The sequence below is a fragment of the Balaenoptera borealis genome, assembly GCF_965194805.1.
Source record: "Balaenoptera borealis genome assembly, chromosome: X".
NCBI lineage: Eukaryota > Metazoa > Chordata > Mammalia > Artiodactyla > Balaenopteridae > Balaenoptera > Balaenoptera borealis.
In genome coordinates, this window is record NC_138881.1 from 99785966 (window position 1) to 99811655 (window position 25690).

The window sequence follows — 25690 nt, forward strand, 5'->3', positions numbered from 1 at the left end:
CTGTGTTCAGGTTGGTTATTTAATATTGTTGGCCTACTCACCCATTTTATAGTAACTAATATCACATTTCAATTACATCATTCTGGTTCCTTATTATGCCCAATACTAATAAAGGCTACCACTTATTGAGCATTTAACCTGGGCTACATTCTGCAGTGAGATTTTAGATGTGTGATCTCATTTATTCCTCATTATAGCAAGCTAGGTATTATTATAAGCATTATCCCCATTTTTCAGATGAAAAAAGTAAGGCAAGCTCAAAGAGGTTAATTAGTTTTCCCAATAGCAAATAGCCAGATTTTGAATCCAGAAACTTCGAGTTTATGATCCAAACCCTGATTCTAATCATCTCCCGCTTCTGCCAAAGTCTTCAGATAAGGACACTATCAACAGAGTGAAAAGCAACCCACAGAATGGGAGAAAATATTTGCAAATCACATATTTGATAGGGGATTAATATCCAGAATATATAGAAAACTCTTAAAACTCAACAAAAAAAACCAACAAACAACCCGATTTTTAAAATTTTTATTTGTTTATTGAAATATATCTGATGTACAATATTATATGTTACAGATGTACGATATAGTGATTCACAATTTTTAAAGGTTATTCTCCATTTATAGTTATTATAAAATATTGCCTATGTTCCCTGTGTTGTACTATATATGTTCTTGTAGCTTATTTTATACCTAATAGTTTGTGCCTCTTAGCCCCCTACCCTTATGTTGCCCCTCCTCCCTTCCCTTTCCCCACTGGTAACCACTAGTTTGTTCTCTGTATCTGTGAGTCTGCTTTTTTTTGTTAAATTCACTAGTTTGTTGTATTTTTTAGATTCCACATAGAAGTGAGATCATACAGTACTTGTCTTTCTCTGTCTGACTTATTTCACTTAGCATAATATCCGCCAAGTCCATCCATGTTGTTGCAGATGGAAAAATTGCATTCAGCCACAAACAATCCTTTTTTAAAATGGGCAAAAGACTTTCTCCAAAGAAGATGTACAAATGGCCAATAAGCACATGAAAAGATGCTCAAATCACTAGTCACTAGGTAAATGCAAATCAAAACCACAATGGTATGCCACCTCACACCCATTAGGATGGCTATTATAAAAAGAAACAACAGAAAATAACAAGTGTTGGCAAGGATATGGAGCAATTGGAACACTTATGCATTGCTGGTAGGAATGTAAATTGGTGCAGCCACTGTGGAAAACAGTATGGTGGTTCCGCAACATTAAAAATAGAATTACCGGGACTTCCCTGGTGGTGCAGTGGTTAAGACTCCACGCTCCCAATGCCAGGGGCCCGGGTTCGATCCCTGGTCAGAGAACTAGATCCCACATTCATGCCACAACTAAGGAGCCCATGAGCCGCAACTAAGGAGCCCGCCTACTGCAACTAAGACTCAGTGCAACCTAATTAATTAATTAATTAATTAATAGAATTACCATATATCTAGCAATTCCACTTCTGGGTATATATCCAAAGGAAGTAAAAGCAGGGTCTAGAAGAGATATTTGTATACTCATGTTTGTAGCAGTATTATTTACAATAGCCAAAATGTGGAAGCAATCCAAGTGTCCACTGATGGATGAATGGATATACCTACAAGAGAATATTATTCTGCCTTCAAAAGGAAGAAAATTTTGGCACATGCTACAACATGAATGAACATTTGAGGTCATTATACTAAGTGAAATAAGCCAGTCACAAAAGGACGAATACCATATGATTCCACTTATTTGAGATACCAAGAGTTGTCAGATTCACAGAGACAGAAAATAGAAGGGTGGTTGGCCAGGGCTGGAGCGGGTGGGGAATGGGGAGTTGTTATTTAATGGGTTCAGAGTTTCAGTTTTGCAAAATGAAAAGAAGTTCTGGAGATGGGTGGTGGTAATGGTTGCATAATAATGTGAATGACCTTAATAGTAAACTGTACACCTAAAAAATAGCTAAAATGGTAAATTTTACATTTCGTATATTTTATCACAATTTATAAAAGAAGATCCAAGCCTTGATTTTAACCATTTCCCAGTCCTGCCAAAGTCTTCAGATAATTTCCTTCTGATGAATGTTTGCTGCTTTCCCTCCAGATAACCTGCCTTTTCTTTCTTTTTCCTCCTAAGACCAGACTGCTCTCTGCCAGGATCTCTAGAGCCTCACATTGGTCAATGACCCTGAAGAGGGCAGAGTCCAGCCTCAGGCCTCTAACCCACCCTCTTCCTGGGAAGAAAATGCCTCTGCTCCGAAGGCAGCCAGCACATATTTTACTCACAACAATCGGCAGATGGCTGTGGATCCCTTCTGTTCCCAGGAATCACATCGGAACTAACCGCGCTGTGCATTTTCCATCACTGGTAGCTATCCCAACGGTGACGTGGGGCATCGTTATTAATAGGTGAAGGACAAAGAGAGAGGGGAAGTGGCTTGGGCTGAGTCACACAGCAAAGTTAGAACTCCGATCTCCCAGCAACTAACGTCGCCCTGGGCTCTGTCCCACACACCTGGCAGCTCCAGAGACTTGCTCCTTTTTGTACTCTGGGTAACGAACTCTCTAGCTAACCAAGCGGGTCTGACTTGTCTTACAGAGAAATGAAGCAAAATCTTCTTTGGGATGGTATATTTTGATCTTTCTGTTTCTAATGGTTGGCAGGAAACCGAGTCCCCACTACTTACTGAATGACCTGGAACACATCATCGAAAGTTTCTGGACCCTCAGTTTTCCCTTCAGTAAAATGTAGACAAGATTTATTGGTGCCTACCCCCAGAGAAACTGGATGAGCTAGGGAGAGGAGTGGGGTGCCCTTATCCAATCTATTCTGCATTACCCTTTACACGGGTGAACTTCAAACCTGGCTGAGCATGATAATCACATGGGTGGCCTTTAAAAATACAAATTCCTGGGCCTTGCCCAGCCTGGCTTACTTGGATTTCTTCTCCTTTCTCCCGGCCAAGTGGCCCCCAGGGTGAAGGGAACCCCCTTGATTTGGGCAGCGGGGTGGTCTTTAACTTTTCTATGTAAATCCTCTCCAACTCAGCTTAAAGGAACCTTTGCTACGAGATGGGAAGCATTGCGTTCTGTCTCCTTTGAGCTCTCCCTTGGACTCTCTGTTCCCCCAATTTTGGCACTTCTCACATACTGCTTGTTATTTTTACTTAACTGTTTCAAATCTTTGCCTCTTGTTTCCTCAGTTAGCTACTGGAGGGTAAAAACCATGACCTACCCTTCTCTTATTGCCCCGCAAATGCCAGCTCCATTAGCACCTAGTATCTCTTCAATAAATATTTGTTGAATGGCAAATCTTGTAATTTGGAAATCTGAAATAATTTCTTATTTATTTGGGAGACGTTCTGTGTCCTTTGGAAGCTCTCTGGTCACATGGAAAGAACTTTAAACAAAGAGGCAAGAGCCCTAGCTTCCAATCTTGGCTCTGTCACAAACTCCCATTGTGACCTGCAGCAAGTCGCTTGCCTTCTGTAGCCCTCAGTTCCCTCACTTGTGAAACCAGGGCTGATCTGTAAAGTTTCTTTTAGCTCTGGATTTTTTGGCTACTCTAGATAGCAAGGGGCAGCCTTTTTCATGTCAATGTCTTTAATGCCCACCATGCCTAATTTTTTTTCCTCTAAGGACTACATAATCGATGGATCACCTCCAGTTTATAAAATGAGAAACTCAAGTAAAGAACAAGTAAGTGCTTTGGCCAAGCTTCCATGCATAGCGTGAGTGTGTGTGTGTGTGTGTGTGTGTGTGTGAGAGAGAGAGAGAGAGAGAGAGAGAGAGAGAGAGAGAGAGAGAGAGAGAGAGAGAGAGAGAGGGTGTGTGTGGCGGTGTTGCTCATTCCTCACTGCAGCTCCCTGGCTTTGACTGGATTCTTCCATCCCAGAGCTGTTACCAGTCCTTCCCAAGTGTAGGACTGTTAACCCTTAATTATCTGCATGCCCACTCTCTCTGTGAACAACCCAGGGCAAAGGTATGACATATTCTAGCTGGGTTTCCTCTTGTCCCTCTGCACACTCCCATGTAGGGTCAGAATGTCCACTGCAGTGTTCAGTACGGTCTGTTCAAATACTGTCCCCTGAGGAGGAAATGAAAGACATAAGACACTAGTCCTTGCCCTCTAGTTGGCCTGGGAGGCCGGGACAAGAATGTGTGGGGAAAAGCTGCCACCATATATAAGGGAGGACCTGGGAGCCAAGTGCTGCTTTGATATATCTCCAATACCTAGAACAGTGCCTGGTACATAGAAGATGCTCAGCAAATATGTTAAAAGAGGTGAAAACTGCCACAGTTTTCAAACTTTTTAATTTTAAGGAAGGGAAAGTCTTTCTTCAATGAAATCATCCCCAAAGCTCACTACATGAAACAGGTGGACGCAAGGTTGCCCTGGTTGAGGGGAGCTAGAGTCGAACCCTGCCTGCTGTCTCCTCTGGGCCCCAGAGAGAATCCTCAGAGCCCAGTTGGAAAACTTGCTCTTTTTCTTGGTTAACCTTAACCAGGAGGGGATGCTGGCAAAATAAACGGAGGTTTGAAGGACCCAGCCCTCTAAAGGGAATATTTGCATCTGAAAAAGCATTGTCAATTTCTCCTCTCCCCTCATCGTCAAGTTCTAGGGAACTTCAATTATTAAGGGCAGAGGAGAAGAAGTTTTGAGTAGGAGATTTGTGAGTTGGTCCGCAAATGAATATCAATGGAATGTTTGTTTAAAGAAAGAAGGAAAGACAAGCATTGTGGTAATGTTCTCCAGTATTCAATAGAAACCCACTGGGTGTTATCCTACAGGCAGTCCTGATTTGAAAATGCAATGTAAAACTCTCACGTGGCCTGGTCAGTGAGTGGATGGTGCTGCCTTTTGCACCATTGCACCCTGCAACACGCTGGCAGCTCTTAACCTTCCTAAGTTCCTGGTTAGCCGTGGCACACACAGCTGCCCAGAGGGGCTACCTGATGAGAGCAACTCTACTCGAAGTCTGCAGGACTGAATGAAACCCACTGCCTGACTTGGCCTTCTCCTTGCCTCCTTGCCATGGCGGGTAAGGGAGGGAAGCCAACCCAGGGAATGCTTACTTGTCAAGGTGGTCCAGGGAGCAAGGCACATCCCAAATCTGCATCTGGAAGACAATTTTGGATAACCAATATCTATTTTTAAAACTTGTCAAAGGGATACAATTTTTGAATTAAGAGGTCTTCATCATTATCCATCTCATGGCCCTTTCATATAAATCTCTTTACCTGCCCCACAGATTATCCCTGCTCACAGGCACCAGAAGGGACAGGCAGATAATTAATGCCTGGAACCCTGCTACAGATTGTGTCCCCCGCCAAAATTCATATGTTGAAACCTAAGCCCCAATGTGATGGTATTTGGAGGTGGGGACTTTGGGAGGTGATTAAGTCATGAGGGTTCCCTCATGAATGGGATTCATGCCTTTATAAAAGACCTCACAGAGATCCCTTGCCCCTTTCCACCATGTGAGGCTACAGAAAAAAGACAGCTGTCTTGAGCCAGGAAGAGGGTTCTTACCAGACACTGGATCTGCCAGCACTTGGTCTTGGACTTCCCAGTCTCCAGAAGTAAATTTCTCTGTAAGAAATAAATGTTTGTTGTTTATAAGCCACCCAGTCTATGATGTTTTGTTATAGCAGCCTGAAAGGACTGATAGACCCCATTCAATAACAGGGGAAACTGAAGGTGAAAGGAGCTCCCCTTAGGCAGCAAGTCAGCAGGAGCTCCAGCTTCTCCCCAACTGCCCGGCATAGCCTTCTCCTCCACCTCTTGGCCAGTCTCCTGACTTCCCCAGCTTCAAAATCTAGCTCAGGTCTGACCTTGAAGAAGAGGACAGCCATCTAGCCACCCCTGCCCTTCCACTACTACTGCTGACCTCACCCCCTTGTCCAAGCCACCATCTCCCACAGCATCTGGACTAGTCTTTTGTACTTAAGTAGCTGAGTTGGGTATCATGACATCTAGTCTTAGGATAGAAGGCTGTCAAGGTTCAAGCTGGAGGGAACCTTGGACATTAGGACAAGACCTTGTCAAACTAAGACCTTGTGGGAGGACTTGCCCAAAGTCTCACAGCAAGTTACGATAAAGCCAGGGCTGCAAGCCAAGTTTTCCTATGTGTGCCTTCTTCGCTACATCCTGAGTTCCTCTGTTTCTTTTCTTGGTCCCTTTCCCCTATGTGCCCATGTCCCTTCTCCCTTCTGACCCTCTCCCCCTGTCCTGTCTCAGAGGGAGGCTCTAAGGATAGCTGCACAGTATCTGTTCTCTGGGACCTTGGTGTTGACTCAAGGGGGATTAATGACCTAAAGAGACACAGCCCGGATGGAGCCTGTGGTTCCCAGCTCTGAAACATAACTAGTCATCCTTGACACTGGTTCAGAAGACAAAACGATGGCTCCCAGAGTTTTAGATCACTTGCCCAAGGTCACTCAGCTAAGAAATGGCCAGAGCAGGCGCCCATTGTAGGTCCTCAGGCCTCTGCGGCGGCACTCTACCTCGGTCGTGGCTCCAGGCAGTACCGAGAGCCTGCCGACTCCGGAGGCCCACTGAGCCGGAGACAAGTCCAGACCCCACCTCCCCGCTTGGAGCAGCGGGACCCTTATTTGCGCGAGTGGCTCCCGTCCGAAGTGTGGGGGTGGGAGGGAGACGTGGGGTGGGCGGTTCACTCTGGCCTTCTGGAAGGAAGCGGGGCACCCTTGAGGCCACTAGCCGTTGTGAGCCAAGCGTCGCGGCTTGGGCGCAGCCCCCCACTGTGACGCGCCTGCGTCGGAAGTCTCCGCTCTGGAGCGGCGGACCGGCAGGCAGCGGGGCCGGCCGCTGGAGTGCGCCGGGACTCGCGGACTTTCTTCCGAGCAGCGCTCTGGGTTCCCGCCTTCCGCCCGCCGTTCTCCCACGCCCCCGGAGTGCCCACTGACCCCAGCAGGCCTTGTGCTCGCGGCCGCGCCCATCCTGCCCGTGGCCCCCAGGGCCGGGGCGTCGGCCTCCCGCCCCAGCGCAGGTTCCAGCGTTGGAGGAGACAGAGGTGAGGAAGCGGGGCGCGCGGGGGGCCTCCTCCGGGCGCTAGCCGGCGAGCGCATCTTCTCCGCACGTCCCTCTCCGCTCAGCGAGCGCCGCCAAACTGCTGAGCCCGCCGGGCCCGCTGCTCCGAGTCGCTCCCGGCGCAGGAGATCAAGCGCCCTCGGATAACCGCACTCACTACCTTTGGGGGACTCCATGGGGAAGGTGGCCAGGGACCCCGGGTGTGAGGAGCCGGGGCCGGGACCCGGGTGGGGGGCTGCCCGGGGACCCTCCCAACCCGCTTCCCTTCGCACACAGCCGCCGTCGCCCCTGGGAGGGCAAGCCTCCGGCGTCCCCAAAGACCTGGCGGACTGCGCGCCTCGAGGTACCGGCCTCTCGAGGGGAGAGGGGACCGCTAGCGAGCGGCTGGAAGAGGGGACCTGTTTGCTGACGGGTTTGGAGGTGGGATGGGGTAGGGTTTGGAGACGGAGAAGCCCAGGAGAAGACGCTGGGTTTTTTCTTTCCCTCCCCGTCTTCCGGAAAGGAACCACATTGCGAGGGGGAACTAAGGCAGAGTGTAAACACAAACAACCGCAAAAAGCCAAGAAAAGCTAAGCCCAAAGAAGCAAGCGCAACACTGTTACAAAACTGTCTGGTTTTGTAACAATCGCCCCGCCGCCGGCCAATGAGCGGCGTGGCGGCGCATCACGTGGTGTCGTTTTATATAACACTTTGCTGAGACAAGACAGTTATTAGGCGGCGTGGGGCGGCCGGCATGGAGCTCGCGGAGGCAGTGCAGGCACCGGCGAGCGGCAGAGCGGCGGCCGTGGCAGCCACGATTCCCTCCAGCCGCCGCTCCCTGCTCCGCGTCCCCGGCCCCTAGACGCCTCTTCCCCACGCATGTCCCTCTCCCTATGGCTTCATTTCAGACTGAACAGATGCTGAGCTTGCCCGCCGAGCTCTGCAGCAACAACTTAGAGCTGGCGGAGCCGGCGGCATCACCGGCCCGCGGAGACACGGACCCCCACCCAGAGGCGGCTACAGAAGGCCCCGCACCTCTACCGACTCGGCCGCCGCCGCAGGAACGGCTTCCGAGGGCCTCGACGCCGGAGTGCAAAGTCCTGCTCACGCAGGCCGACGCCCTGGCGTCTGGGGGGCGCCTCCGGGAAGCCCTCGAGGTGTACCGACAGCTCTCGGAGCGGCAGCAGCTGGTGGCCGAGCAGCTGGAGCAGCTGGTGCGCTGCCTGGCCGAGAAAGTCCCTCAAGGCGAGGAGCCGGCGCCGGAGCCCCCGGACGGGAGCCGCGGGGCGAGCTGCGCGCTGGCGGCGGAAGAGGCAGGGGCGGCGACGGCCGCCGAGGCCACCGAGGTGTGGGACGGCTTCAAGTGCCGGAAGTGCCATGGATTTCTCTCAGATCCCGTGTCCTTGTCCTGCGGACACACCTTTTGTAAACTGTGCCTGGAACGCGGGCGGGCAGCCGACCGGCGCTGTGCGCTGTGCGGGGTCAAACTCTCCGCTTTGATGGTGGCCGCCGGGCGGGCGCGCGGGGCCCGGCCGGCTGGGCAGCAGGCGCCGCCGCCGCTGCGGGTCAACGTGGTGCTCAGCGGCCTCCTCGGCAAGTTGTTCCCGGGCCCGGCAAGGGCGTCGCAACTCCGGCACGAGGGCAACCGGCTGTACCGCGAGCACCAGGTGGAGGCGGCGCTGCTCAAGTACAACGAGGCAGTTAGGCTAGGTGAGCCCACCGTGTCGCCGGGGCCGGGGCGGGCGGGGGCACGAGCCCGGCGGGGAGCTGCGGGGTGGACCCGGGCGGAGGAGGGCGCGCGGACCTTCGGATGGACCGCGACCGGAGTGGGGGAGGGGGGCTCTGGAGTTCCGTCTCCGAATTCTTCTCTGTCTCTACTGGTTCATCGCCCTTTCTCTGGGTCTCTGTCTATCTCTCTGCTCTTTGTCTTTTTCTGTGTCTCCTGTTAGCTTGTGTGTTTCTGCGTGTCTCAGCCCCTGCTTCTGTTTGTGTCGCTCTGTTTCTCCGTCTTTTTCTTTCTTTCCGTATCTTTGTCACTCTGGCTCTTGCTCGGTGTCACCGTCTGTTTCTCGGGCTCGCCTTCTCCTTCTGTCTCTGCGCGCCCGGGCCCCTCTTAACACCTGCCCGTAGCTTTCGGGCCAGCAGGGGAACTTCGCACCCTTCCCACTCGCGCGCCGGGGCCTCTGGGCTCCCGCCAGCCTGGGATGTTCGGTCGGCGCCTGCGTCTGCCGCTCCCTCACGGCCTGGGGCCGCCGTGGCTGCCGGGAGTTGTCCCTTCCGGGGCCGCGGCTCCCGGTGGGGTGGGTCCGGCGTGGAATTAGGTCAGGAGAGCACTGGTTGCATAAGGGCCGCGAGCGGCCCGGGCCGGGCGGCCCCTCCTCCGCGCGGGCGGGCGGGATTGTGTAACGGCTGAGGTAGCTGAAGTGGGCCACGCTCGCCTCGGAAACCATCCCGCGAGCGTGTGCGGGCGGGGTGGGGGGAGCGCTCGCGCCCCGTCGCCCTGTGACTCATTGTCACCGCTTCCTATCACACGATCCTCGGCTGAAATAGATGCGCCCGACCGCCCGCAGCCTGCGCTCTCGCCTTGAACACCAGCCCGACAGCCCAGAGGGCGACCGGCCAGGCGACGGCTCGGGGATCCCCGGGGACCGTGGGCTGGCTGCCAAGGGGCCCGCCTCTGTCCCGCTTTCCCGTGCCGCCTGAGGAGGGATGGGTGGTCTTTGCGGCCTCAAGGGCGATGTGGGCAGTCCCGCGCCCCGGGCCGCACTAGGGCGCCCGAGTTCCCTCAGGGAACGACTCTCCCCCTCCCCGACCCCCCGCGTCTGGACCCAGGAAGTGGCCGCCGAGCCGCGGGTATTGCCCAGCTCTGGCCGGCTGCCAGGAGCTCGGCGGCGGGGCGCGGTGTCTGGCGAAGCGTGCCGGGGAGGAGGCGACAGGGCTGGACAGACAGGGCTCTGGGATCCCAGGGTGCCCTGAGCCCCACTCGGATGGGTGGAGGAGGGGGTGGGCTGGCGTCTCCACGTGTTGAATCTCCACCCGAGCTTGCAACAGGTAATGGGGGAGGGGGAGGAACGAGACCCCGTGTGCCCAAGCAAAGCACAGTGTGTGCTGCAAGGAAAGGGACGGAGGAGACTGCAAACTCTTGACTGATATCTTAAGAGCAAGTAATTGGCACCCAGGCGAACCCTCTGCACACCCCTGGGGGGGAAAACCCCAGCAAAGCCTGTTCCCGCAGCAGAAGCTGGAGCCCAGTCCCTGGGGAAGAGCAGGGCAGTATGAAGTAGACAGGTGGCGCCGCTTAAGCCCAGGTCTCCAAGGGAGGTTCCATTCCTTTCAGCGGACCCGTAAGGGCCCGGAAAGCCCCTTCCTGCCCTCCTTCTCCTCCCCCTTTGTTGTTGTCACCACTTTTCCCTGGGGGTTCTTCCTTGCACCACCAGAGGAGTCAGGGTGAAAAATGTCAAGACCTCTTCACCCTTCTAAGAGGAAAGGGACCTCCCCAACAAAGAGTATCTTTGTGCTGGAAGATGGCCAGTCTCTCTTCCTTACCATTCGAAGTACTACACTCCCCTTCGGAAAAAAAGGAACCTGTCTCCCACCCCAGATTCAGAGGCTGGCAAGTTAGCAATGAGTCTGGCCAACTAGCTAGACTTTGAGCAGATGCCTTCCCCTCTCTGGGCTTGATTTTCCTTGAAGAATGGGTTGATTGAGCCAGATGATCTCTAAAGGCCTTTCCAGCCCTGGCATCTAGTGGTTCAGAGTGTTGGTGAGAGCCAACCTCACTTTATTCCCAGAAGCCTTGTCCATTCACATCTGCCCATCTGTAATGAGAGGATGGAGGCTTGCAGACGCATTTCTATTTTCTTCAGAAGAACTTCATGTGTGCTGGGGTTTGTAGACAGAGATGTCGCTGATATCACCGGGAGACTAACTTGGACTTGTCTTCCTGGTGGCAAGGATGGGGGTCACATCTGGCCATCCCTTCTCCTTCCTCCCTGGCCTGTTTCCTTGTGGGCAGTACCTCACCCAGAAGCCAGGCTGCCAGTTGCTAGCCACGGCCATGAAGCAGGGTGCCAGAGTTTCCTGTATGTCAAAGTTGCTAATGCACCAGTGACACCACAGGCCCTCTAAGGAACTGCTTGAGAGAAGGGGAGAAATGACTTCTTTACAGGTGGGGAAGCTCAGACCCAGAGTGGTTGGGGGGTGTGGTAGGCAGGGCAATATTAGGGCTGGAGATCGAGCTTACCCCTTTGGGTCCCTAGTAGAAAAGTCCTAGATAACTTGCCATTTTGCTCAAGGTTTCTTTGTTGTTGTTTGTTTGTTTTTTCTCATTTTGGCAGCTCCAAATGACCACTTGCTTTACAGCAACCGGTCTCAAATTTATTTCACCTTGGAGTCTCATGAGGATGCACTGCACGATGCAGAAATAGCATGTAAGCTCCGCCCCATGGGGTTTAAGGTGAGTGTGGGATGGGAGGGATGGGAAGGAATTGTACTGCAGACAGGAACTGGCAGGAAGGACTGCCTCCCTCACTCAGAGCAGGGAGAAGGCTCTTCAAGGGAGCTGGCGGGGGGGGGGGGGTGTCCCTTGACAAAGGGTGACTTAGGGATCTGCAAGGGAGCTGATCTTCCACTGATGACCCGCAGAGCAGCCTGGGCCTTGTGACACTCTAGAGCATGGACTTGGGAGCCAGACTGCCTGAGTTTATGTCCCAGCTCTGCTACTTTCACTAGCTGTGCGGCCTTGGCAAATTACCTAACCTCCCTGTACCTCATCTCCTCATCTATAAAATGAGGATATTCAAAGCATCTACTTCACAGGGTTTGTTGTGAGGATTACATGAGCTAATGCATGCAGATACTTAGAACAATGCCTGGCACATAGCGTTGTATGTGTCCGCCATCATCAGCATCATTCTTTTCCCAGGACAGTAGAAAGAGGAGGGAGAGAGAAGTATTGCTGGCTCGTTCTGCCATCTGAAGTCCTTAATGTAGTCAGTCAGCCTGCCGGTTCCCTAAACATGTAGGTCACATGGAAGGGTGGGGAGAAAGACAGGTTCAGCATCTCTCAAGATGCCAGGGTGCAAAGTGTCACTTTCTGCATCCCTGTCAGGCCTCAGGACTGGCCCTCAGCCACATTTCAATATTTTGTTTAGAAGATTAGATTTGAGCCTGGGCTCTACTACCTGCAAGCTAAGTGACCATGGGGAAGTCGCTTCACTCTCTGAACCCTAAATGTCCTAGTTTGCAAAACGAAGATCTTGCTGTGTGCCCTGATCGCCTCACAGGGATGCAGTGAGGGTTACAGGTGAGCGTGGCCAAGAGACCATTCTGTGAGCTGTAACGCTGGCTCTTGGTGTAGTCCTCTCTCTACACAACCCCAGCTCATCCAAGGCTGTGATCCCTTATCTGAATCCCGTGGGGCCAGATAGGTTCAGAATCCAGAATGTTTCCAATCTCACAAAGACCAGGTATTAGCTCTGGACAGCACCCTACAGTCACACACACTATTTCTGCAGGATATTACATGAAAATACACACTAAGTGGGACAAAGACTGTAACACATATCATCTTAGGTCAGGTTTTGCCACCTAATGATTTTGATGTCAAGCTTATGAAAATATTGGATTATCAGACTGTTTTCTGGATCTGGGAACTTCAGATAAAACATTGTGGAGCTGCATACTGGGCCATTAATGTCAGAGTGAATCTCGTATGTTCTTTCATGAGAAGGTTTTCATGAGTGATGATGGATTAGTATATACTCTTTCCCAAGGAGCACAATTACAGTTTATTCAAAGTCACCAAAGCCTTAACCCACCGGAGCTTCAGTGGGAGCATTTCAGGCCTTGTAGTGGCGCAGGCCAGTGAGCTGCCTGGGCGTAAGAGGACTTCTCTTGCAACTCTTTCTGCTCTTTCTGCTTAGGCCCCCTAAGGGCTGGGGCCTCCACAGTGCAGTGGGAGACAAGGCTGAGTAAGCAGTGGACCATTTTGGATGAAACAGGAAAAGTGACTTCCCCTGTGAAGGAAGAGTTGGTGGAAATATTAAACAGGAGTTCATTTCCCCAAAGCGCTGGGGTAAGCAGAGAGGCAGTGACGAGAGAACTCTACTGACTTGGGGGTTGAGAGAAGACTTGAACCGAGGCTTCTGATTCAGAGCCACCTCACACCCCGATTTGCATATTTCCCACCATTTCTATATGAAACGCCCCTATGGGAGGAGTTCACCGCGTGCAGCCCTATTCCAGCCACCCAGCCAGGGCTCGGTGCTTCTCAAACTCTCCTGCAGGCGGTACAGCTCCCAGTAGGGTGAGCTGGCTGCCCTGAGCAGGGGGAGTATATATGGGTTGCTTCTTGGTATGATTGGTCAGATCCCAAAAGCCTCTCCAGGCTCCCAGCATTTATCCCCTCTAGCCGCCCTGAAATGTCACACAAGCCTTTCTCCTGAGGGCCCCTGGAGCACTGCTGGGAAGATGCAACAAGCCATGCATCCGGCTCCAGAAGGAGGGGGAGTTCTGGGGGAGGCCCCCAAGAGGCTTGGAGCAGGGGCCACTGCTCAAGAAGGCAGATCCCGGCTGGCCCCTGTAGCCAGGCCCGAGCCGGAGGGCACCGCGGCCTGTAGAGGTGTGTCGGAAGGGGAGGCCCCGCATATTAGAGCGCCCAGCAGCTGCAACCTGGATTGTTTCCTTCACTAAGTTACACTCGGGGTCAGCCGTGGAGGTGAGGGAGTGGGGAGCAGGCCCCTGAGGGGCAGCCTCGAAGCCAAGCTGCCAGGAGCACCTGTCCTAAGGCACGGAGAGAAGGCAACCCTCTTCCCACCTGTCTTCTTTTTCCTCCCTCTTCCCCAGGATGCTCCTCTCCTACCCCTTAGGGTTTCTCTCCCAGGGCAGTTGGGCTTGGACCCTGAGGAGCCCTAAAACTTCTTATACTATTTCAAGATGTGGCGAGGGAGCAGATGTGAGCTGAGCCCACCGGAGCCAAAGCGTTTGCGCAGGCCCTGGTTAGCCCTCCAAAGGGGCGGTCTGCTTTGCGGGGGGTGGGGGACACAGTTCTAGTTCCAGCTTTGCTACTAGCTACCTTCGAGGTCTTGGAGTTATCACGTGCCTTGGCTCACTTGGGCCTCTTCTGATAAATGATCAGTGACTGTAGGTGGTCACTCAGCCGGCAACGTGGACTAGGTCTCTGCTTGACAGACCAGTTACCAGGAAGGCCCATCCAGGCAGGTCCTGAAACCTGGTTAGTATGGGGGCTCTTGCTACATTTGGTACCTCCTCCAATACAATGGTGGGGCCAGGAGAGGGGGAGGCGGAGTTGCGGGGGAGGTAGTATGGCACAGTGGTTGAGAATTTGGGCTTCGCTATCAGTCACTCCCAGGCTCAAAACCTGATTCCGCAATTTCCCACCCGGGTTATTTTGGGCGAGTCATTTCTCTGGGTCTCAGTTTTATCTCCTTGAAAATGGGCTTCAGAACAGTTGCCTACCTAGTAGGGCTATAGATAAGATAGTCCTTTTAAAACCCTTCACATGACAGTGAAAACCCATGAAGCAGTTAGCTGGTGTTATGAATGATAGCAGCATCAAGAGGTGGATAAGAATGGGATTGAATGCTCATGTTTTCTTCCAGGCACACTTCAGAAAAGCGCAAGCCTTAGCCACCCTGGGCAAGGTGGAGGAAGCACTAAGGGAGTTTCTATACTGTGTGTCCCTCGATGGAAAGAACAAAAGAGCAAGAGCTGAAGCCCAAAGGGTGAGTTGAGATGACGTCAGGTCCAGCTGCCCAGTGGGCCCCCATCCCTCTTGTCTTCTCCGGGTGGGGGGAGTGAGGGAGCTGCCCTTCCTGGGATTGGGGGTCCTGAGTGGGTGGCTCCCTGGGTCAAGGGGACAGGAGCGAGACACAAGTGCCAATTGATGGCCCGGAAGCACCATCCTTTTGGCATGTACAATCAGACTGAGCAGTTCCTGCATTTCTGTAGGAGCTGGTGAGGAATGTTCTTGCTTCTTTGACTCGGGGTTTGGGTTGTCAGTGGGAAACAAACAAAACAAAATAAAACCAAATAAGTTAACATGGGGATGGAGGCCCACTGAGGAGATGCTGGCTGTTGGCAAGAGGCCCTGGGTGTGAGGCTGCCTGCAGTTGTAGAGCTTTTCTTGGGCTGAGTCACAGCTTCACCCCCTCACACAGGGCAGCCAGCTCCTCAGAAGGGATGTTGGGTCCCATCTGCCCTGCCATATGCAGAACTCCAACCTTCAGCTCCTTTGCTAGAAATAAAACACATACAGAATATAAGTCAAGGACTATTACAATATAATCCAAACAGTCATTCCAACCCTTGAGTCCTGGGAGAATGTGGATGTTAGTTTTTAAATACTGGGCACATTAGTGAAGGCTCAAGCATCCTCAGTTCGTGGACTTCGTTGCTTACTGTTCTGCAATGTATTCTCACGGTGTCTGGCTAGTTGGCCTGGAAGTTGGATGCTAGCAATCAGTGGTGGCCTCTGCTCTCCCACTCCCTATTCACCGCCACTCCCCAGGCGCCTCTGTCCCAGTACAGTGAGGCAGAGCAGTGGATGAAGAAAGGGCGCAATAGACAGGAGTGGTTTCTGAAGGCTCCAGAAAGGAATCTTTAGCAAAATCAATGAACTAGGGGAAGCTGAGCTCTGGAGGTTCTGCCTCTCGCGGAAGGTTTCTTTTCCGGGAAGTTGCTTTGGCCTGGTTAGTCAGAGCGCTGGTGGCAGAGAATTGCTCCAAGCTGTGGACCCTTTCCCAAATCTTAACTGTACTCCATAGTGTGAGTAATAATAATAATAATAATAGCTAACATTTATTGAGCGTTTCCTATGCACCCCGCACTGTGCTATGAGCTTTATGGGGAAGATATAATTTAATTTCCACAATGTCCCTATGAGGGTAGGTACTATTATTTATCCCCACGTTACAGATGAGACAGATGGGAAGCTGAGGCTTGGTGACTTTCCTGAGGTCACACACTTAGTGATTGGTGAAAGAGCAATCAAACGCAACCCCACCTGCTTCCAGAGTCTGCCTTGTGAGCTGCTCCACCATCCTGCCTTCCAGGAGGCCTTGTCAGGAGTCTCAGCACCCACTGCTGGGACTGGGGAGAGAGCAGCAATGGAATTATCCAGGTCTGGGATGGATGGACAGAGGTGATTAGAAGAGCCTTGACTTTTGGGGACAGAGTGTGCAAAGGCCAAAAGAGGCAGGTGTTGGGCTCAGGAGTGAGTGGTTTCTTTATTCTCATTTGTCCATTTCCCAGTTGGCCTGAGAGGCTCTGGTATCGTCATTTGGGTTGATCTCTCTTTACAGCCCGATTCTACAGACCACCTAGTGTCATTTCCACAGCTGCCTTAACGGGGCAGGGCAACACATTGTGCTAAGCTCTGAGACCCAAAGAGGCATAAGCCGCAGTGTCCGTCCTCAAGGACCTACCTTACAATCTTGCACTTGTTATATAGTGTAATATAAATTTCGGACAATACAAGCAAGCATTTGCCTGTGACGAGCGTTCTGGAGTTCTGAAGCTAGGGTGAGAATTTAGAGGCGAATTTCCACTGAGTGTGGCGAAGGCATGGCAGCTACTTAAGAACACTGAGGACCCTCCGCTGTGCTTATTTACTGGATTGTTCCCATTCCAGGGATAAAGATATGACACAGATGGTCCAGGTTCACTTGGGATTAATTAGCTGCCTTAGCCACTCACAGGCCTGGGTTTCTTTTTAATGTTTGTATTTACCTCAGATTCTTTTCTGCCCTCTTGACCCATCTGGGTCTTTCAAAGGCTGACACTGAAGTGGAATTGACTTCCATTCGTATGTGGCATGCTCATTCTCACTGAGAGTTGACCCCAAATTTTGTTTTCCAAAGCCACTGAGAAGGCCTAGTCTGAGATCTTAGGTATTAAAGGAAGGAGGTCAGTGCTGCTGTTACTTCTGCTTTGTTTCCTTCGAGTTCCCTCTCTGCCTCTCCTTCCCTCTCACCACACTCTACCCTTTTATCCTTGTACCTTGGGATGCCCTGTGGCTGCCCAGTGCTCTTTCTGGGAGAATTCCAGGGAGATTGCTTCAGAAGTGGGTTGGTTGGTCCTGGTGGGCCACTCGGGAGGGCTTCTGAGAGCCAACTTTGGCTCCTGTGGAAGAGGAGCCTCTGAAAGCTGGTATTTATGGCCCTGGGCACCGTGAGTACCTCCCCACCTCACTCCTTTACCAACTTACAGCTGGGAGGAGATAGAGGCATCTGCTGAAGACTTTGGGTCTGAACCCTAGGCCTCTCCCTGCGCCCTGGGATGGCTAGTGTCTTAATTCAGTTCCATCCAGTGTGATGGGTATTTACTGGACATCTGTCACGTGCCCTCCAGAAGGTGACCATCTGGTTAGAGAGAAAGACTTATATCTGCAACGCAATTTGAGGCTAACACAAGACTGTGTAGTGTAAGGTGCTATCTTATGGTGTAGTCGAGAACACAGAAGGACAGGAGAGATCAGGGAGGCTGGGGGAGTAGGGGAAGGTAGTGCTGGAGCTGAGCCTTGAGAGATGAGCAGGGCTTGGCTATGTGGAAAGTGCTGGCGTCAGAAGGAACATCACGAAGGAACTGCTGGGGGCTAGCAAAAGAGCAAATCAAACCAGAGAGAGTTTGGTCAGAGTTTCGGTCAGATTCTCCTGATCAGTTAATACCCTATTACCCAGAACAAGGGGTGGAGCGCCCTTTAGTGGGTCTCAGCGGCAAACTTGTGAATCTGTTTTAGAAGTGAGTGACCTGCCTTCCTGTGTTGTGTTACATACGATAGATACATATGTATGTTGATAATTGGCACTTTCACAGGGGAGAACTGAAACAAGGATGTGGGCAGCTGATGGCGCAGCGTCCACGCGACCACACATCTTTGACTCACGGTCCCTTCTGGGTCTTCTACCTGCCCCCGCACCACTGCCCCCAGCTTATCAATTGCAAAGGAAGCCAGCCATAGACTGGAAGCGGCCTGCCCCCAGTCCTTGACGATACCTGACATTCTCTGGAAAGTGAAGGCCAGAAACGGGGAGGAGAGACTAGGAGAAGAGGGAGGAAGGTTGGGTTCTGCTTTTCCTAGCATTTCACTGCTGAAGGGATTCATGATCCGGGGCTGATGGAGGAGGGAGCAAAATGGGCAGGGTGGGAAGAAATATCGAGGAACCTCGATGACATTTGTCACCTTCTACCCATGGGGGTGTCGCGGACACGACTCCAGGTCCCCCAGCTGACGCTTCTCTCCTGCCTTCACCTCTGCCTCTTTCCTCCTAGGTAGGTTTTGAAATCCCCCTGCAGATATTTCTATGGAATGGTAGCAGCGGAGTGATGGTTTGTACCTCTGGCAAGGCTGACAAAGGCATCTGTAGTGCCTTTTAAAAATCCAGATTCTCGGGCCACACTTCAGACCTGGGGGAGCCGGGCATGGGAACTTAGAACCTGGAGTTTTCCTAAGCTCCCCAGGCAATTCCGACGCGCTGAAGTGAGGACCCCTACCCCACTGTGTCGGGGTCTCTGGTCCAAGGCTTCCTCCCTGGAGTTTGGCCCCGCAAGCTGTGCCCTCTGCCCCTTCCTCCCCCCCGCCCTTCACCCAAGCACCTGTAGAAACTTAAGTAGTGAAGTCTTCTGTTTTATGTCACAGCTTCTCCTTAGTTTCTTTTCACCATCACTCCCGGGGGCTTCTCAGGAACATTCTCCCGATATCCTGAAGCTGTTGGCACCTCACCCTAGATTAAAGGAACACGTAGAGTCATTGGCTACTGAAGGCACCAGCCATAATCTACCAGAGTTGTCACAGGTAAAACTCCACTCACCCAGTTCGCTCGTGACGCTTCGTTTGGCTGTTTTGTGGGCAAACGTGGGGAGTGAGCCCTCACCCTCCTACTTCATTCGGTTCCTGAGATAGAAGAAATGGAGCCGCTCATGGCTGCATTCTTTGCTAGAAGGCTGTTTCTTAAAGATGAAATTGGATTTTAGGCAGGGGCCCGGGGTTGATGATTTATTACGTTTAGTTTTCAGTTCTTGGTCAGATCCAGCTGAAAGAGAGAGTTGACAGAACTAGAAAGGAACTGCCCCACTTCCCCTGGAGCCCTTCAGTCGGGGTGGCTTTATCAGCTTAGGGGTGGAGCCTGGGAAGAGGGCCTGACAGCCCCTCCTTTCCTGCTTTTTGTTTGTGCAAGCTGCTCGTCTTTGAGCACCAGCTAAGTTCCTTGTGCAAAGACAACTCCATTTGATCCCCAAGGGGAGGTAATTTCATATTCCTGCACCGTGTCTTACACGTAAGTAGACTTCCAGTACATATTTGGAGCCAGGGAGAGGGAAGCGACTTAGGAAGTCGCAGGTATTTGAGTCTTTGAAAACGATGGTCTCCAGGCCCTAGCTTTCCCAGCAGGAGGGCAAGTGGGCAGAGGCTGGGGCTCAGAAGGGCAGACGTGAAGGCAGAGTTGAGCTCTGAAGATGTAGGCACCTCGGGACATCTGCCTGCCCTCCATCTGTGATCTGTGTTCCTCCCCTGTATGTGAGCCCTGGGGTCTCTGTGGCTTTTTGGATTCTCTGACAGGTGAGAATCTTACATTTCCCTGGCTTCTTTCCCCGCTCTGGAGAATGAATAAAATGCAGGTGTACCTGACTCAAAAAAGGGTGGTGGGGGGCAGAACTTAAGAGTATCTCCTGAAATCAAAGCACCCCTAGTGCATTTCAGTACTTGTTTGAGATCATTATTACAAGATTGAGAACCCTAACACTGAACCAAAGTGTCTGGAGTGACTTCTACTGGCAGCTCAATCTGAAATGAAGAAAAATAGCACCCCTGGCTTTCCCATGTGAGCCAGCTGGGGAGCAGGGATTGGGTTTCCACCCAAACTTTGCCTTGCAAAGCAGTGTACCGTGTAGACTATGCCTGGGGCTCGTGGAAAGGATGCGGCAGTGCCATAGTGCTGAAAAAACCCTGAACTCCCCAGGTTAGGGACTCAGAAAACCCACATCCTTTTTCTCCTTACCTCATCATTTTCTCCCAGCTGTGCACTGCCCATTTTTCATCTATCTACCAATTTTTTTGGTTGGGGTTGGAGGGGAGAAAACAGCATGAGTGTTTTGACCCGTGTGCTGTGGATGTGGAGTAGAGAGGGGTTCTCTAGGTAAACCTGCATAAACACCTTGTCATTGGATTTGTTTTTTCTAGATCCTTCTCCTGGAAAAAAATTCTTTAAAAGGCTAGAGACATTATTGATCGTTTTGCCAAATGATCTTGTCTCTTTTTCAGACTTTTCACCCAAAATCTAGTGAAAAGACTAATTTGCCCCTAGTTTGTTTGACCAGTATAACACATAGCTCTGGAGCGTGAGGGCACTCGGCAGGCCTGTGAACACACCTGTGCCAGAGCCTTCCCGAAAGTTCTTTGGGAGCTGGGTGTGGGGCTCGAGGATGGCCCGGAATGGTAGTGAGGGTGAGAGGAAGTACTGAGCGGCTGGATGTGCCCTCGCTGTACTGCATGCCTTGCTTTCCCTCAGGTAGTGCCTGGGGACTGATTTGGAGAGGAGCGGGGCCTGGCACCGCACTTGCCATTCTCCAGTTCAGCGCGGCCCAAGGACTCTCTCCCCACACGCCTTTCTGTCCTTGCCTCAGACAGAGGTTCCCCCGCCCCGCCCCAGCTGGGCCTGCCTGTGCCCTATGACCGCCCATCAGTTAAGCTGCACGTCCTCTAGATGGTCAGCACTGTGCGGTATCTTCTCACTGTGCCCCTGGGGAGAAGCATCAGAGGCCGATGTTGGTCGTGAGTAGATCCTGATGTTTGGCTCTTTCTTTCCAGGAAACGCTGGAGCGCCCACATTGTTCTAGTCAGGAGGCGGCAGCAGCCAGGGGGCACAGAGGCAGCCCGATGAACCTCGTGCCGGTGAAAGGGGACAGGCGGCAAGACGGCCCGGAGGAGCAGGACGGAGCGGAGGAGGAGGAGGGGGCCGCTGCCTCTCCCCAGGCTGCCTCCAGCAAGACCGGCAAATGCCAGGAGAAGAAAAGGAAGCGCTTCCAAACCGAACCCCAAGACCCAGACGTGCCTAGGAAAGCGTCTAAGCCAGGTGCGGACTCTCCCCGGGGGGCAAGCGGCCCGGAGGAGGGCCCGGCTCACCAGTATACGGAGGTCCCGCACCCTCCACGGGAGGGCTCCGCGGCTCTGCATGGGGCCCAGCTCCCAGCTCTGCCGCCTCCGGGGTGGCTGTGGGGTTTCTGTGAGAGCACAGCGTCGAGTACTGACATCTCATGCCCTCGATGGTGTCACTTCCTTCCAGGCCAGCCTCTCGCTAACCCCGTCCCCATTCCGGGAGGGTAGGGTGAGGGCAGCGCGATCAGGCCTCACGCCGCTCGTTCCCAGTCGTGTTCCCGTAGGCAGGCATCTGAGAAGCAGCCGCCGCAGCTTGATACCTTTCCCAGAGCGGCTGGCAGTGCCAAGATTCAGTGTCAGCTCTGAAGGCCTGGCTCAGTCCGCGGAGTTGCTGCCGCCGCCGCTTGTTGAGTGAGGTGCCTGGTGCATTTGAAGGAAGCCCCCAGGGCTCCGGACAGTCCCTGACTTGCGCGTGTCTTTATGGGACTGTTGGAAGCCTGTGAGCGCCTGTTTCAGGGTACCCCATTCTCAGTGGCTCACGTGGCCACTAAATCAGTTCTCTGGGAGGTGGTGAGAGCGGCAGACTGACAAGATAATTGGGTTCTTTGCCTCAGAAGTGCTGTTTGTGAGACCGAGGTTGGTTCACCTGTGACTTCTGCTCTAAACCACAGGTCCTCCCGCTGCTCCGGGGGCCAGACCTGCTCTCAGCGTTCCACTCGCATCTTTTGACGCCTCTGACCTTGAATGCTCCCTCTGTATGAGGTATGTGATGTGTACTGTCACCGCCGGAGTGTTCTTCGCCTCTGGTGTCTGGACTTGTCTGCTAGTGAACTACTGCTCGGTCGGTTAGCGTGGAAAAGCGTGGTTCTAACAAAATGGAAATCACGCCGTTAACTGTCACACGGGCTAGCTTGTGTCCCTTGTTTACCGACTGCGTTCCCCGCGCTCCTGACTTGGAAATACCTAGAGAGTGGGAAGGAAACGGTCTGCTCAGAGGTCACAGACTGATGGCCCACAGGCTGGATGTCTTTTGTTTGGCCTTCACGGGCTTTGGGGGCTTGTGAAAGGTGAATGTTTTGAGACAGGACACGCACTCCAGTTGGTCACGGCCCCCCCTCCCATGGCCACTGCCTTACACCAGCCTTCCTCTCACATTTGCTTTGCTTTCCTGGCACCTTGTAGGTGTTTCGGTTTGTGACCCTGGAACTAATCTCAACTGGCTACTTGATCAAGATCTCAAAGCTCAAGGGCCAGTGTCAGCACCACAGGCCTATTCTTTGGAAGCCAAGAGAGGGCCTGACTAGTTTTTGTTCTGGGCCCTGCACAGTAGTCAGTAGTGGGCATGTACCACTTGGCCAAGCGTCTCTCCTCCACTCACTGCCACATCATCTCTGCTTTCTCAGACCTCTGGACACACAAATTATCCACATGCCTGCCCACCCTCCAACAGACACAAAAAGGAAACTGCTACAGCCGTGGTCTGTGCAAAGAAATTACTTTCACTTGTTTCATTTCACAGCTGTGGCTTTGCGGCTAAGAGGTGCTGCTCCAAAGCCAGGGTGCCTGGGTTTCAACCCAGGCTCTGCCACTTACTGGCTGTTTGACCTGGAGCAAGTGACTTTCTCTGCCACTGTTTTCTCATGAGTAAAATAGAGAACACTAGTACCTGTTCTATGGGGTTGTTATGATTGAGAAAATCTATTTAAGACACTTAGAATAGTGCCTGACATATAGTAAGTACTCAATAAATGTTAACTTCTTTTCCTAGACCAGAGGTTCTTTAACTTTAGGTCCATGGGCCCCTGAGGGGGTTCTATCTATGGATTCTAATAGATCTAAGAATTCCGTGAAGTTATATGTAGAAGTGTGTGTGTGTGTGTGTGTGTGTGTGTGTGTGTGTGTGAGTTTTCCAGGACAAGGTCCACAGCTTTCAGTAGATTCTCAAATGTGCCTTTTTTCCCCCCAAGAGAGCTTTAAAAGGAGGCTGAGATATTTGCACAAAAGTTGTGAAGATGGTTGAACCAAGAGAAGAGATGTCAGGAAAAATCTTTCGGTCCACCACACAGATGGATCCAGCCAACGGAGGCTCCTCAGAGGTTTTCTTGCCCTTTACAAGCACATATGCCTTCCATGTCAATCCCAGGCATTTGTACTCGGAATGACTTTTCTTGTCCTCTGAATAAAAATGAGTAAGGTAGCCATTGCCCGAACACATACTTTTTCTCTCTCTTAAAAAAAATTAGAGTTGTCAGATTTGCTCAGAAGCTCAGACAGACTCGATAAAGACTGTTAGCAGCACTGGAAGAAAGCCTTCCATATACTGTCTGAGTTGAGGTGGAGTGGGCGAGGGTAGGATGGGCTGTATAACCAGTTCCCCTCCCCCTCACAATAACGTAGCAGGTGGGTCGTGCCAGAGCCAAGTTGTGAGATGATAGACAAACTCTGCTTCCAAGCAGACAAATGGGCCTCCACAGGTAATAACGCCTTTGTGGCTCTCAGTCTGTGATGTGAGCCATGGTCCTTCAGAGGTCAGACTTTGATAGACTTGATTCAGCTCACTCAGAAAGCCTGGGTCTTTGGTGTACTTACCCTCCTTAACACTCCTGCCGGCATCCCGGGGACGCAAAATCAAACACGCAGACTCATCCTGTTTGTGTTTTCCCTGAGGGCTAAGAATCCTGAGGTTGAAGTTCTTTTGTTCCCTTTCCTCTGCTTTCTCCCTTTCATCTTGTTTGTCCCTGCTCTCAACAGGGAGCTTCAGAGAAAGGTTAGAAATTTGGTCCAAGAAATAAACACCAAGAGGATAAGACCCCCTTCTAGTTGGCTCGCTCTGAGTTTAAAAGCCATTATTTCCCTTATCCTGCCGCTCTGTTCTAAATGAGACTTCAAAGCAAAAACCCATCTTTGCCTGGAGAAGCTATTGTATGGGCTGGTAGGTTACCGGGGCCTGGGGTGGGGTGGGTGGGCCTCTAGCTGCTTTACGGTGAAAAGAAGCCTGCCAAGTCTAGAGAACGTTTCTGATCGCAAGGCTCTTAAAACTGTAGCCCTAGTTCAAAAGCATGTAGTTCCCCTTCCAACAGGGCTTGTCTCCAAGTCAGAAATCACATGTTGACAGAGGCCATTTCAAATATATGCTTTAGCTTGAATTATTGCAGTCTTGGAAAAGCTCCTGTTTCTACCTCTCTTCAGTGTTTTTCTTTTTTAAGTTGTTATTAGGATTATTATTACGTTCTGTTATGACCCTCATGTGTCTTTGGTGGAGAGGGTTTAAGGGTAGATATTTTCAAACAATCTGCCAGGTCATGAAACTATAGACATTTGTACCTCCTGTGCAGGTTTCTAGAATGAAATCCAGTGCCGTGGTGCTGCATTGGTAGAAGACAAGTTAGAGTGTGAATTTATTTGTTCTGATTCTAGAGGGAAAATCGGGAGCGGCTTATAAATTCCTCAGGGAAAATGGTGGAGAGAGTGAATGGAACAGCAGTTGGAGGGCGAGCTAATGAGAAACTTTCCAGTCTCCATTCCGAGTTTCCCTTGCTGGACGGGGAGAGCTCCGCTGAGGGAAGTCACTCTCTGCCCCTCAGTCTTTAGTGACTGCAGATCCTCCCTTGGGATTTACCTGCTCCAGATATCCTAGCCCTGGGGGCCACCTCTGGGGCTGCTGTGAAGCAGCACTTCTGGGGTGACAAGGATATTTTGAGATGTGGAGCAGGAATGTTTGATATTTGAACCAGTTACCTAATGGCCCAGTGACCTCTTTGTCAATTGAAATGAAAAGCTTTATATTTAACCTAGTTGTAGCTGCTCAAGTAGCTGGATGTTAAGGAGTCAGTTCACTTTCTGTCTCTCTCTCTCTCTCTCTCTCTCTCTCTCCCCCTCCCTCCCCCTGTCCCCTCCCTCCTCCTCATTCCCTCTTTGCTCTCATTTGATAGCAGCAAAAGAGCACAATACAAGGATGTAACTGGTGGGAAAAGATAGCTATTTCCAGACAAGCCAAACATTTTATCCGGGCTGACATCTAACTGAAAGCATTTATTATTACTATTGTTTACTCCATCACTGTGACAATGTAAAATGCTTTCTTGTGAGAAAATCTGGCCCTACTCTGACTTATAAATGCCCCCCTGAAGTGTTTTCCGAAATCATTACCTAAACTGGTAAATAAAAGGGAGAGGGATTTGAGTATATATCTATTTCTAGCTCTATCTATATAGAGAGAGTTTCCCTCTCTCTCTCTCAAGCGCGACCTCTCTCTCTGGCAGTGGGGAGAAGGAAGGGAGAGAGACAGAGAGGGAGAGAGAAAAGGGTGTGTGTGTGAGTGTGTGCATCTACATGTACATGGATGGTATGTGTTCTAGGTAGAGATGAGCGCACAGTCATGTGTCGTGTCGTGGCTGTGTCATGCAGTGGAGAAGGAAGATGGGCTTGTGACTCACGTGTGACTCCACGTCCCAAGCCCTGCTACTTATTAGCTAGCTATGTGACCTTGCGCAAGTTCTTTAACTTGTCTGAGTCTTAATTTCCTCAATAGTAAAATGGAGCTAGTCAAATTA

At 51.6% G+C, this 25690-nt stretch overlaps 3 protein-coding genes across 16 annotated transcripts in view; 2 read left to right on the forward strand and 1 right to left on the reverse strand.

Annotated features, from left to right (window-relative positions):
• Nucleotides 1-3694, forward strand: part of LOC309620767 (uncharacterized protein) — a 96968-nt gene extending 93274 nt beyond the window's left edge. For 8 of the 10 annotated variants that reach the window (XR_014239605.1, XR_014239606.1, XR_014239607.1 and 5 more), the window contains one exon: nucleotides 2132-2281. The gene's annotated coding sequence lies outside the window, so the exon portion shown is untranslated. Of the gene's footprint in view, nucleotides 1-2131; nucleotides 2363-3633 lie in introns of those variants that run through there. The other 2 variants (XR_014239604.1, XM_082377645.1) reach the window with 2 other exon arrangements.
• Nucleotides 3695-4001: 307 nt separating this feature from the next.
• Nucleotides 4002-7564, reverse strand: LOC309620725 (uncharacterized protein). Of its 2 annotated transcripts, XM_082377594.1 has the most exons (3): nucleotides 5528-7564; nucleotides 5071-5114; nucleotides 4002-4081 (listed from the first exon to the last, which is right to left on the reverse strand). In XM_082377594.1, exon 1 carries the CDS (start codon nucleotides 7219-7221, stop codon nucleotides 6712-6714), a length of 510 nt encoding a protein of 169 aa, XP_082233720.1. In that variant the 5' UTR covers nucleotides 7222-7564; the 3' UTR covers nucleotides 4002-4081; nucleotides 5071-5114; nucleotides 5528-6711. The 2 variants fall into 2 exon arrangements, with proteins under 2 accessions (XP_082233720.1, XP_082233719.1); XM_082377593.1 differs by having other exon boundaries at nucleotides 5071-7564.
• Nucleotides 7565-7750: 186 nt separating this feature from the next.
• LONRF3 (LON peptidase N-terminal domain and ring finger 3) overlaps nucleotides 7751-25690 on the forward strand; it is a 36734-nt gene continuing 18794 nt past the window's right edge. Inside the window, exons 1-6 of one of the 4 annotated variants that reach the window (XM_082377120.1) lie at nucleotides 7751-8734; nucleotides 11362-11480; nucleotides 14647-14769; nucleotides 18684-18839; nucleotides 20850-21114; nucleotides 21809-21899. In XM_082377120.1, coding sequence (XP_082233246.1) covers nucleotides 7918-8734; nucleotides 11362-11480; nucleotides 14647-14769; nucleotides 18684-18839; nucleotides 20850-21114; nucleotides 21809-21899 — 1571 coding nt within the window. In that variant the 5' untranslated portion in view covers nucleotides 7751-7917. The remainder of the gene's footprint in view (nucleotides 8735-11361; nucleotides 11481-14646; nucleotides 14770-18683; nucleotides 18840-20849; nucleotides 21115-21808; nucleotides 21900-25690) is intronic. The other 3 variants (XM_082377121.1, XM_082377122.1, XM_082377123.1) reach the window with 3 other exon arrangements.